General features: G+C 42.4%; 1 protein-coding gene across 2 annotated transcripts in view; it reads right to left on the bottom strand.

Moving 5' to 3' along the window:
* Positions 1 to 4,924: 4,924 nt before the first annotated feature.
* LOC149445293 (glucosidase 2 subunit beta-like) overlaps positions 4,925 to 11,976 on the bottom strand; it is a 36,040-nt gene continuing 28,988 nt past the window's right edge. For both annotated transcript variants that reach the window (XM_089653989.1, XM_089653990.1), the window contains exons 14-17: positions 9,223 to 9,297; positions 8,238 to 8,337; positions 7,697 to 7,857; positions 4,925 to 5,185 (exon numbers count right to left, since the gene is read on the bottom strand). In XM_089653989.1, coding sequence (XP_089510115.1) covers positions 7,714 to 7,857; positions 8,238 to 8,337; positions 9,223 to 9,297 — 319 coding nt within the window. In that variant the 3' untranslated portion in view covers positions 4,925 to 5,185; positions 7,697 to 7,713. The remainder of the gene's footprint in view (positions 5,186 to 7,696; positions 7,858 to 8,237; positions 8,338 to 9,222; positions 9,298 to 11,976) is intronic.

Raw genomic sequence — 11,976 nt, 5'->3', positions numbered from 1 at the left:
GATACAGATGGAGGAGGAGGAGGAGAGGAGATACAGATGGAGGAGGAGGAGGAGGAGATACAGATGGAGGAGGAGGAGGAGGAGGAGATACAGATGGAGGAGGAGGAGGAGGAGATACAGATGGAGGAGGAGGAGGAGGAGATACAGATGGAGGAGGAGGAGGAGGAGATAGGAGATGGAGGAGGAGGAGGAGATAGAGATGGAGGAGGAGGAGGAGATAGAGATGGAGGAGGAGGAGGAGATAGAGATGGAGGAGGAGGAGGAGATAGAGATGGAGGAGGAGGAGAGATAGAGATGGAGGAGGAGGAGGAGGAAGAGGAGATAGAGATGGAGGAGGAGGAAGAGGAGATAGAGATGGAGGAGGAGGAAAGAGGAGATAGAGATGGAGGAGGAGGAGATAGAGATGGAGGAGGAGGAGATAGAGATGGAGGAGGAGGAGATAGAGATGGAGGAGGAGGAGATAGAGATGGAGGAGGAAGGAGATAGAGATGGAGGAGGAGGAGATAGAGAGGAGGAGGAAGAAGGATAAAGAAAGAAGATAGAGAAGAGGAAAAGAAGAAGAGGAAAAGAAGAAGAGGAAAAGAAGAAAAAAGAAGAAAAGAAAAGAAAAAAAGAAGAAAAAGAAGAAGAAGAAGAAAAAAAAAATAAGAAAAGAAGAAAAAAAGAAAAAAGAAGAAAAGAAGAAAAGAAAAAGAAGAAAAAAGAAGAAGAAAAAAAGAAGAAAAGAAGAGAGATGAAAAGAAGAAAAAAGAAGAAGAGAGATGAAAAGAAGAAAAAAAGAAGAAGAGAGATGAAAGAAGAAAAGAAGAGAGATGAAAAGAAGAGAAATGAAAAAGAAGGAAAAAGAAGAAAAGGAAAAAGAAGAAAAGAAGAGAGATGAAAAGAAGGAAAAAGAAGAAAAGGAAAAAGAAGAAAAGAAGAGAGATGAAAAGAAAGAAAAAGAAGAAAGAAGAAAAGAAGAAGAAAGAAGAAAAGAAGAAAGAAGAAAAAAGAAGAAAGAAGAAAAAGAAGAAAAAGAAGTAAATGAAGACGAGAAGAAAAGAAGAAGAAAAGAAGAAGAAAGAAGAGGAGAAGAAAGAAGAGGAGAAGAAAGAAAGAAAAGAAGAAGAAAGAAGAAAGTAGGAAAGAAGAATAGAAGTAAAAAGAATATGGAAGGAGAAAGAGAAAGAAAGGAGAAAGAAGAAGAAAGGAGGAGGAGGAAGAAAGAAGAAGGAAGAAGGGGAAAGAAGAAGAAAAGAAGGAGAGAAGAATAGGAAAGAAGAAGTAAAAAGAAAGAAGGAGAAAGAAAAGAAGAAAAGCAGAAGAAAGAAAAGAAAGAAGGAGAAAGAAGAAAAGAAGAAAAGAAGGAGAAAGAAGAAGAAAAGAAGGAGAAAGAAGGAGAAAGAAGGAGAAAAGAGGGAGAAAGAAGGAGAAAGAAGAAAAGAAGAAAGAAAAAAAGAAAGAAGAAAAGAAAAGAAGATGAAAGAAGAAATAAGAAAAGAAGGAGAAAGAAGAAAAGAAGGAGAAATAAGAAGAGAAGATGAAGAAGAAGAAGAAGCAAAAAAAAAGAGGAAAGAAGGAGAAAAGAAGAAAAGTAGAAGGCAGAAGATAAAAGAAGAAGAAAAAGAAGAAGAAAGAAAAGGAGAAAGAAAGAAAAGAAAAGGAGAAAGAAAGAAAAGAAAAGGAGAAAGAAAGAAAAGAAAAGGAGAAAGAAAGAAAAGAAAAGGAGAAAGAAAGAAAAGAAAAGGAGAAAGAAAGAAAAGAAAAGGAGAAAGAAAGAAAGAAAAGGAGAAATAGAAGAAAGAAAGAAAAGAAAAGGAGAAATAGAAGAAAGAAAGAAAAGAAAAGGAGAAAAAGAAGAAAGAAAGAAAAAGAAGAAAGAAAGAAAAAGAAGAAAGAAAGAAAAAGAAGAAAGAAAGAAAAAGAAGAAAGAAAGAAAAAGAAGAAAGAAAGAAAAAGAAGAAAGAAAGAAAAAGAAGAAAGAAAGAAAAAGAAGAAAGAAAGAAAAAGAAGAAAGAAAGAAAAAGAAGAAAGAAAGAAAAAGAAGAAAGAAAGAAAAAGAAGAAAGAAAGAAAAAGAAGAAAGAAAGAAGAAGGAAGGAAGAAATGTTTAAAAGCAAAACGTCAAAAATATTGTTTTCTTCAAAAAATAAAAACGTACAGGCGATCAAATAACACAGAAAGAAAGCTCTATTTGTGGGAAAAGAGGACAAAAGAAGAAGAAAGAGGAAGAAAAGAAAAAGAAGAAGAAAGAGGAAGAAAAGAAAAAGAAGAAGAGGAAGAAAGAGGAAGAAAAGAAAAAGAAGAAAAAGCAGGAAGAAGAAAAGGAGAAGGAAGAAGAGGAGACATGTTTAAAAGCAAAACGTTAAAAATATTGGTTGTTTTTCAAAAAATAAAAAACGCACAAGCGATCAAATACCACAGAAAGAAAGCTCTATTTGTGGGAAAAGGACAAATTTCATTTGGGTGCAGCGTTGCATGACTGCACAATTGTCAGTTAAATTAACACAGCGCCATATCGCAAAACAGGGCCTGGTCAGGAGTGGGGGGGGGGGGGAATCCTCTGGAGGGCAAGTGGTTAAAGTGGTTGTAAAGGCTCAACGTTTTTTATCTTGAATACATGAAGTTAAAAACAGACTTGTGTACAGCAGCCCCCACTTACCTGAGCCCCCCCTCATTCCAGGAATGGAGCCAAGCCATGCTGTGTGTGTGTAAATGGTCACACACAGCAGCAGCTCAGGAGTGAGCCTGCTCGAGTGCCCTCATAGCAAGCTGCTTGCTCTGGGGGCACCCGTCAGGAGGGAGGGGCCAGAAGCCCTGGTGGGGGACCCGAGAAGAGGAGGATCAGGGCTGTTGTGTGTAAAACCAATGCACAGAGCAGGTAAGTATGACACATTTATTTTTCTTAATCTGCCTTTAATATCACTTTAAGGTACCCAAAGATATGGGTGGGGGTCCAGTCAGCAAAGCCCAACAGCAACACACGGCACAGTGGTAGAAACTGTGAGGCACTTTTAGTGCTTTATAATAGCCAAGACTTTTACAGAGAAGACTGTGAATTCCTAAGATATGAGGGGTCTCCATTTACTAATCACCACCCATAATTAAAATATCCATTTTAGGTGGACTGACCCATAAAGCAGATTTATACAGTAATCTCCTCTTCTTGCCCAAATCTGAGTATAGCACATCCAGTATATTGGCACTTCTTATACAGAGCAGACAATAAAGAGGCAATATGCCAATCAGGTCCAGACATATTGGCAGGAAAGGTTTTATGCAACTTAAAGGTTTGTTACAAGTTCCACACACTTTAGGGTCACAAATTCCCCCCCCCCCCTTACCTGTGACAGCGGGCCAGGGATCTTGTCACAATTTGAAAAGAATGCAGCCGTCTGGTCAGAATGTAAATTAATGAACTACAAGTATCAACAGTCTTTGCGTCCAACGGCTTGTAGTTCTTGAACTACCAGGGTGCTAGTGAGTACTCTAGGCAGTTCATTGAGTCTTCCTGTAACTGCCTGTCCATACAAGGAACGAGCAGACAGATACAATGACAACCTGCAGGAGCCTGAGACTGCACCTGCAATCTGCTGATCACGGGGTGCAATGTTTAACAGGCGCTTAAAGAAAAAAAAATAAATGAACGCACATTTTTTTTTACCTGCAAAGAAATGCGCTTGGGAAAACATGGGGCTCATCCTACCCCCTTCTCTATTGGTCAGCCACATAAAAATGCCATTAGCAAGGCTGGGAATACAACAGCTCCAGTAAGGATGGCGAGTTGAACATCACATCAGCTGCCTCCATCTCTGGATCCACCGGTCATTTTGGCATGCAGGTTTAACTCAAAGTTAAAGGATAAATTAATCTTTTGGAACATACAACATGTTCCCGGTGCCCGCTCTGCTGCATCTAGTCACAGCGAGCAGATCTTTCCCTGATAGTTGTTACTATTTTTTTTAAAATGCAGCCGTGTGGGGCTCCACCTGCCTGGCCACGTCATTCATTTACAGAATTCTGTGAATGGAAAACTACAAGTCTGGATAACCTTTGCGGCTGTTGGCTTGTAGTTCTCAATGAACTACCACAGAGCTGTTGAGCACTGAGGTAGTTCTTTGTCTCTTCCTGTTAGGGTGTATCATCTTGCCTGTGAGGTAGGAACACACAGATACACTGACAGGTCTACAGGAGCCCTGCATTGCACCCACATCTGCTGATCGCGGGTACAATGCTTTCTAGGCTCCAAAGTAAAAAAAAAAAACAAATATATAATAATAATAAATAAATGCACATTTTTTTACTTGCAAAAATGATGAGCACTTTTTTTTTTAAAGGTGAACTTATCCTTTAACTCTAATCATGTATTTTTTTTTTTTTGATAACGGATCTACTCATTTCAAATTGTCCATTGTAGCCACCCTGCCATAAACAGATAGTTCTGCCAGGTTGATCAATATTCTTTACTTGGCTCTCTCCTAAGCTGTGTTGTTGTTCCTTGTTGCTTCTACTAGGAATCACTGCCGCTTAGGGTAATAAACAAGGGAGCTGCAGGTTTGCCCTCTAAGAATCCTGGTACTCCCTTGGGTGGAGCAGGAGTGTGATGAAGTTTTGAACCCATGTTGCTGGAGGTATCTGAATCCCTAATCTTCTCTCCCTTGTGAGCCAGAGCAGAATACTAGAAAATACTAAAGTGCTAGGTGCCCTTCGTCACTGTAACCCTCCACAGCGCCCATGGATCCACCCTGGGGTAATATCAGCCCACCCCTGTGCTGGAGGTTTTTCCTTTTCTAGCCAGGGGGAGTCACTGCACCATTTTAACAGATTTACATCAAAATTAAGGATGATCAATAACAAATCGTTTAGATACTGAGCAAGTCTATTGTAGCCTACGTGAATAGCATTTTGTTTGTTCACCACAAACCCCAAAGAAAAACTACAGCAGCCAGTGGGAAAGGTCTAAATTTAATACAATTAAACACTGCACACAGAAATCATGACTACGTACAATGCGAAGGTGCAGAGAGCAGCAATGCAGGATGGATGGATGGATGGATGGAATGTGTCTGTTGGTTGCCGGTGACTTTTACTGCAGTGATCAGGAGGGAAGGAGGATGGGGATTCTGAAGTCACAAGAGGTCACGGGGCTTCATCCCACTGGTCACAGCATTCATGGCTCCCAGGTAGTGACATGGAGTCTTTTCCATCTGTTGGAAAACAGAAGAAGAATGAACAAACTGAATGAATTGTAGGAGGACATGTTAAAGGCAAAAGCGCTGACTGCTATGTGAAGGTTGGCGTGTAATGCAGGCCATACATGGGTCGAATTCCGAACAAATTTTGGTTAAAAAATTTTGTGCATTTTGTAATCCGATGGTGTCACCATTGGTTTTGAAATTCAATTAAGCCTTCAATTTCACCTCATGTGGCTACAGAAAAGAATTTTTGAGACCGGGAATCGTCTTTTCTTTCACAGCTCATATCTTTTCTTATTATATTTCTCGCACAATCCCATCATTGATAAGAAATGTGTTCGTTTTTCAAAAAAATTCTAACATGCTGATCACTCAAATGTGATGGCCACACAAAAATCAGCCGTTGCTGCGACCCACTAAATGGTACAAAATTAGAACAAAATTCATCGTTATGATTTTTAAAAATGTGTTGGGAATTTGACCCATGTGTGTCCGGATTAAGCTGACCATTCTGTATCAGCCTCTGTGTGAGGAAAAGGAAATATTTTTCTGGCAACATTGTAAACATTTCTAACTAATCTACCGTTCTCTTGTTAATTAAGAAATGAAAACAAAAATTAAGAGCCAAGTAAAACGCTTAAAAAGTATGAGTCGACCTATTTCAGTAATATCAAAACAAACTTTTTTCTTTTTTTTTTAGAAAAATGAGTCTTAGCCTTGCATTAATTTTACTAAAGCTCTTATTATTAGCATTTGTATTAAAACCACAAAAATGACCACGGAGTGTGTAATTGTGGGAGAGTCTGCGCCTACACTGGGTACAATACTATCACTGAATTCTCTGAACACAGCGCACTAAGCTTTGCAGCAGCTGTAAAACAGTCCTGCTGCCACCCTGTTCTCCACAGAGGGGGAAGTTAGGGATATATACAGTACTTCACAGAAGTGAGTACACCCCTCACATTTTTGTAAATATTTTATTATATATTTTCATGTGACAACACTGAAGAAATGACACTTTGCTACAATGTGACGTAGTCAGTGTACAGCTTGTATAACGTGTAAATTTGCTGTCCACTCAAAATAACTCAACACACCGCCATTAATGTCTAAACCGCTGGCAACAATGGTGAGTACACCCCTAAATGACAAGGTCCAAATTGGGCCCAAAGTGTCAACACTTTGTGTGGCCACCATTATTATCCAGCACTGCCTTAACCCTCTTGGGCATGGAGTTCACCAGAGCTTCACAGGTTGCCACTGGACTCCTCTTCCACTCCTCCATGTCGACAGCACAAAGCTGGTGGATGTTAGAGACCTTGCGTTCCTCCACCTTCCGTTTGAGGATGTCCCACAGATGCTCAATAAAGTTTAGGTCTGGAGACATGCTTGGCCAGTCCATCACCTTTACCCTCAGCTTCGTTAGCAAGGCAGTGGTTGTCTTGGAGGGGTGTTTGGGGTCGGTATGTTGGAATACTGCCATGCAGCCCAGACTCCAAAGGGAGGGGATCATGCTCTGCTTCAGTATGTCACAGTACATGTTGGCATTCATGGTTCCCTCCATGAACTGTAGCTCCCCAGTACCGGCAGCACTCGTGCAGCCCCAGACCATGACACTCCCACCACCATGCTTGACTATAGGCAAGACACAATTGTCTTTGTACTCCTCACTTGGTTGCCGCCACACACACTTGACACCACCTGAACCAAATCAGTTGATCTTGGTGTCATCAGACCACAGGACACGGTTCCAATGTCCAATTGTCTTCAGCAAACTGTTTGCGGGCTTTCTTGTGTATCATCTTTAGAAGAGGCTTCCTTCTGGGACGACAGCCATGCAGACCAATTTGATGCAGTGTGTGGCATATAGTCTGAGCACTGACAGGCTGACCCCCCACCCCTTTAATCTCTGCAGCAATGCTGCCAGCACTCATACGTCTATTTCCCAAAGACAACCTCTGGATAGGACGCTGAGCACATGCACTTAACCTCTTTGGTCGACCATGGCGAGGCCTGTTCGGAGTGGAATCTGTCCTGTTAAACCGCTGTATGGTCTTGGCCACCGTGCTGCAGCTCAGTTTCAGGGTCTTGGCAATCTTCTTACAGCCTAGGCCATCTTTATGTGGAGCAACAATTCTTTTTTTTTCAGATCCTCAGAGAGTTCTTTGCCATGAGGTGCCATGTTGAACTTCCAGTGACCAGTATGAGAAAGTGAGAGCGATAACACCAAATTTAACACACCTGCTCCCCATTCACACCTGAGACCTTGTAACACTAACCAGTCACATGACACCGGGGAGGAAAAATGGGTAATTGGACATTTTCACTTAGGGAAGTTTACCTACATGAAAACCTGTTCTATGTGCAGCGCATTGGGGTGTATTGATTATGAATGGCACACCCTTACATTGTACAGCAGACTGCAATGCACTGCACTACAACCAACAAACACCATTTTATTGTGGGTATTGAGCCTAAAACACTTTTTCCCCGCTCACACTCCCACTCAGAACAGTACGGCACCTATAGGACTGATGAGGTCACAGCTCGTCATGTTCCTCTGGTTGGGGAATCCCAGCGGGCTGCTGACAGGCGGCCGGAGTGTAGAATTCCATGAGGTATTCACAACGACTTGGCTCCGACGTGGACGTGACGACTGTTTCTTTACCACAGAACAATTTCACCTGCAGAAGGGAGAAAAATGACGGCATTTGCATGTCTTAGTCTGATCAAACATCTCATCACGATTGCTACGGTGCAACATACAGGGGGAAACACGCCTCCTCACACGTTCCCAAAGATTCCGAGTACAATTCTTCCACGTGGCTGTATGTGTACAGATACACTTTTATGGAGACTACAAACCTGCTATGTAGATGTATTTATAAAGTGACTGCAATGCTGTTACATAGCTGTGCAGAGTAGGCATAAGATATATGGTGTATGTGACCTTCTAGGTGTCTCGTTATCCTGTAATGAAGCCATACCCTGCACTTTGGTCACAGCAGGCAATGCCCCGCAATCCAACATGTTATTCCCATCAGTCATCCCTAGTGACACTCACCAATGTGGACCGGTTGGGACCCTGCCAACAGCCTGTGCCCTGGTCGTACTTCATGGCACTAAATCTGTCATTTTCTGGTCCGGCCCAGGTGTTCCAGATGCTGTGAATATGAAGTCATAACAAAAAAAGAAAAATCAAATTTACTAGAAGGTGCTCAGGAGCCTATTTGCCCATTTCCTGTGAGTCCGGTTCACACCAATGCACTGAATGAAATGTTATTTTGTGAAATTTTATTAAAGGACAAGTTCACCTTTTGTAACGTTACGTGTTATATTCGTATTCAAGATGTAACATGTAACAAGTTACTTTTGCAGCAGCAGCAAGGCCCCCCCCCCCTTCCCTCCCAATCCCCGTTGTGCCAGCATGCCACTGATCTCCCCACACCCGCCATTTTAAAAAAACACGGCCTTGCAGCGCTCCACCATCCCAGCCGTGTCATTCAGTCACAGAATTTTGTGAACGAGAAAACTGCAAGTACCAACAGCTTTTGCAGCTGACGGCTTATAGTCCTCAACCACGGCACTGTTGAGTGCTCTAGGTAGTTCACTGCTCCTTCCAGTACTGACATTCTGCAGGAGCCTAATACTGCACCAGGCTGCACGTAAAAAAGAATTAAAAAAAAAACTATTTTACCTTCAAAAACGTACTTTTCTTTTTTTCTTTTTACAAAGATGAGTTTATCCTTTAAAATAAAACAAGTAAACTGTGTGATGCATAATGTCGATGGTGTGAATGGGCCCTAAAAAAGAGTGGAATTGTGGATAGGAATTGTGTTTTAACACAATTTTTTATTTTTTTTTTTTACTTAAGGTACTTTCACATTTGTTTCTTGCTCAAAACATTCATACAAATATCAATGCCATTGGACTCCTTCATTGTTTTCACTTTTGTATAGAAGGCTTACTGCTGGCAGGTTTGGGGCATCCTCACAGTAGTAAACATTAGCATTTCTGAGCTTACAGGACCAGAAATGTCACAAACTCACCCCAAATTAGTCTCTGATCCTCCAACCTTCGGCTTCTGTGTTACACGGTTAAATGGACAGAGGCGATAAATGTACCTGGGAAGAAGTAGAACATGAAATACACACATAAACGCTGTATTGCTATAACTATATATCTCAACCAATAAAACAAATACTAACACGCATAAAATGACAACAAATGAAAAACCTTTCCTTACAGCACAAGAGAAAAGCTGCAGATTTGTGGCAACAACTGCACTGAAACACATTAAAACTCCAGCAGGTAAAAAAAATAAACACCCCTAATAAGGCACCTTTCAAACCGTTTGGCTCCGATCAGCAGGGTATCTGCTCACAGATCGGAGTGGACTTTCCTCTGTGTGAAAGGAGCCTTAGCATTACTTTTTTTGTGACCTGCAGGAGTAATAATGTTTCAGTTTGTGACCGGTCACATCCGTGCCCTTACAGTTTCTGTGGACACAGGCAGACCCCTGTCAGCTCTATGGGTGGCCAGGTGTAAATGGACTCTCCTGAACCTCCCATCCAGTCAACAAAAATGAAAACTATGCTATTCTTTTCTGTTTTTTGTTTTCTAGAACTGGATGGTGGTAGGTGGATGTAAAGAGACACAAGCCCAATTACATCTGCCTGTCCATAGGGCTCCATGGACCTTCTAAACCAGGTCTGCCTGAAAAACCGTCAAGCGGACCTGATTGGAATGCTGGTGTGAAAGTAGCCTAACAATTACATCAGCACTTGCCCTATAATAGATCATACTCATCTGCAGCTTAGACCAAATTAGGGCTCATTCACAAAGAGAAAAAAAACGCAGTTATTTACCGGTTAACTATTTCCAGGAATCTGCCAGGACAGCTTCACATGAGAGATAGGCTCCTCCTACCAGGAAACACCTGATCCACTTTTTCCTAATAAATAGCCTCTCCACCCGAGATCCTCAATGTAATAATATAACCGAAGGTCTAGGATAAAACACAAATATAACAGTAGGAATATCATATCTAGTCCACTGTATGACAGAACACCAGCTTATAATTATACATCAATCGGGAGGGAGCTACGCTGTCCTGGAAGATTCTGGAAATACAGTTAACAGGTAAAATTACTATGTTTTCCCAAGTCATCTTCTAGGACAGCTTCACATGAGAGGATTGAATAGGAATATGTACGTTAGGGTGGGACTGCCGCTTGCAAGACCTTTCTCCCAAATGCCTGATCCTTGTTGGCGATCAGGTCTAACCAATAGTACCTGGCGAATGTGCTGAAGCTGGACCATGTTGCAGATCTGTCTGGGGGAGGCGCCAGCTTTCTCTGCCCACTTAGCTGTGGTAGCCCTAGCTGAATGTGCTTTCAAGCCAGATGGTGGTGTCAGTGCCGCAGTTTTGTACCCTTCTGAAATGGCTTCCTTTAGCCATTTAGCGATGGTGCCTTTACAGGCCCTGTAGCCTTTTCTTGGTCCTTGAAATAAGGCTGGACGAGCAACTCCATGCTTTAGTGAGCTCTATGTACGTGAGTAGACATCTCCTTACATCAATTTTGTTGTGGTCTCTTTCTTTGGCGTTGTTTGGTTCCCGCAAAATGATGGTATTGTAATCTCTTCTGTTCTGTGGAAATGTGACGCAACCTTCAGTAGGAATGCTGAATCAGTATTTAGGGTAATCTTATCCATCAGAATTGTACAGTAAGGCTCTATCACTGACAGTGCTTGCAGTTCGCGGACTCTGCAAGCCGAGACTAGGGATACCAAGAGTGCTTTTGAGGGTTAAGTACCTAAGAGAACATTTTTCCAAGGGTTCGAATGGCTCGCGTTAACTCCTTAAAACTGTTCCTAGATCCCAGACTGGGCACTTGGGTACACATGGGACTCTACGTCTAGCGATAGCCCTCAGGAATCTGACCACTAGGGGATCCTCTGCCAACTTCAATTCCAGAAGTTAGACAAAGCAGCTACTTGGACTTTGAGTGTATTAGCTGCTAGGTTCTTGCCTGCTCCTGCTTGCAGGAATTTGAGTACTGTGTTCAGGATAGGAGCTCCTGGCGGCTCGTTCCCCTCCCTCCAGTAGAAAAATTTCCTCCAGATTTTATTGTAAATGGCGTTTGTAGACTTTTTCCGCCCGCCTATGATGGTGGAGACCACCTTCTCGGATAAGCCTTTTTTATCTAGTCTTTGCCACTCAGAAACCATGCTGTCAGTGACAGCTTTTCTGGATGTGGGTGTACCACTGCCCCCCGTACTAGTAGGTCCTTCCTGGATGGTATTGTCCACGGGTCCGTTAGGCTCAGCTTTTTCAGGAAGGAGAACCAAGACCTTTTGGGCCAGAATGGAGCTATTAGGATGACCTTGGCCTGAGACGACTGTATTTTCTGTACCACTTTTGGTAGTAGTCTGTATGGTGGAAAGGAGTAAAAGGAGGTCCTCCTCCCATGGGTGAGCCAGTGCATCTGTGCCTGCACTTTGAGGGTCTCTTTGAAGGCAGAAGTACTTCCCTAGTTTTGCATTCCTTTTGTTGGCGAAATGATCTATAGAGGAAGTGCCCCATCTGCTGCAGATTTTGGCAAACGCTGTGTGGCTGAGGCACCATTCTGATTGGTTGATTTCCTCTCAACTTAACTGGTCCGCTAGTAGGTTCAGGTCTCCCTTCAAATGTATTACCGTGATTGACCTTAGGTTTCTCTCTGCCCAGCCTAAGAGGGTTTCTGCCAACTCCAGCTTTGGGGACCTTGTACCACCTTGCCTGTTCACGTACGCGACAGCAG

This window comes from Staurois parvus, unplaced genomic scaffold, assembly GCF_062004578.1.
Source record: "Staurois parvus isolate SC_StPar_1 unplaced genomic scaffold, SC_StPar_1.0 ptg000732l, whole genome shotgun sequence".
Taxonomy (NCBI): Eukaryota; Metazoa; Chordata; class Amphibia; order Anura; family Ranidae; genus Staurois; species Staurois parvus.
The sequence above is the reverse complement of the archived record's forward strand: the minus strand, read 5'-3'. Positions and strand labels throughout refer to the sequence as shown.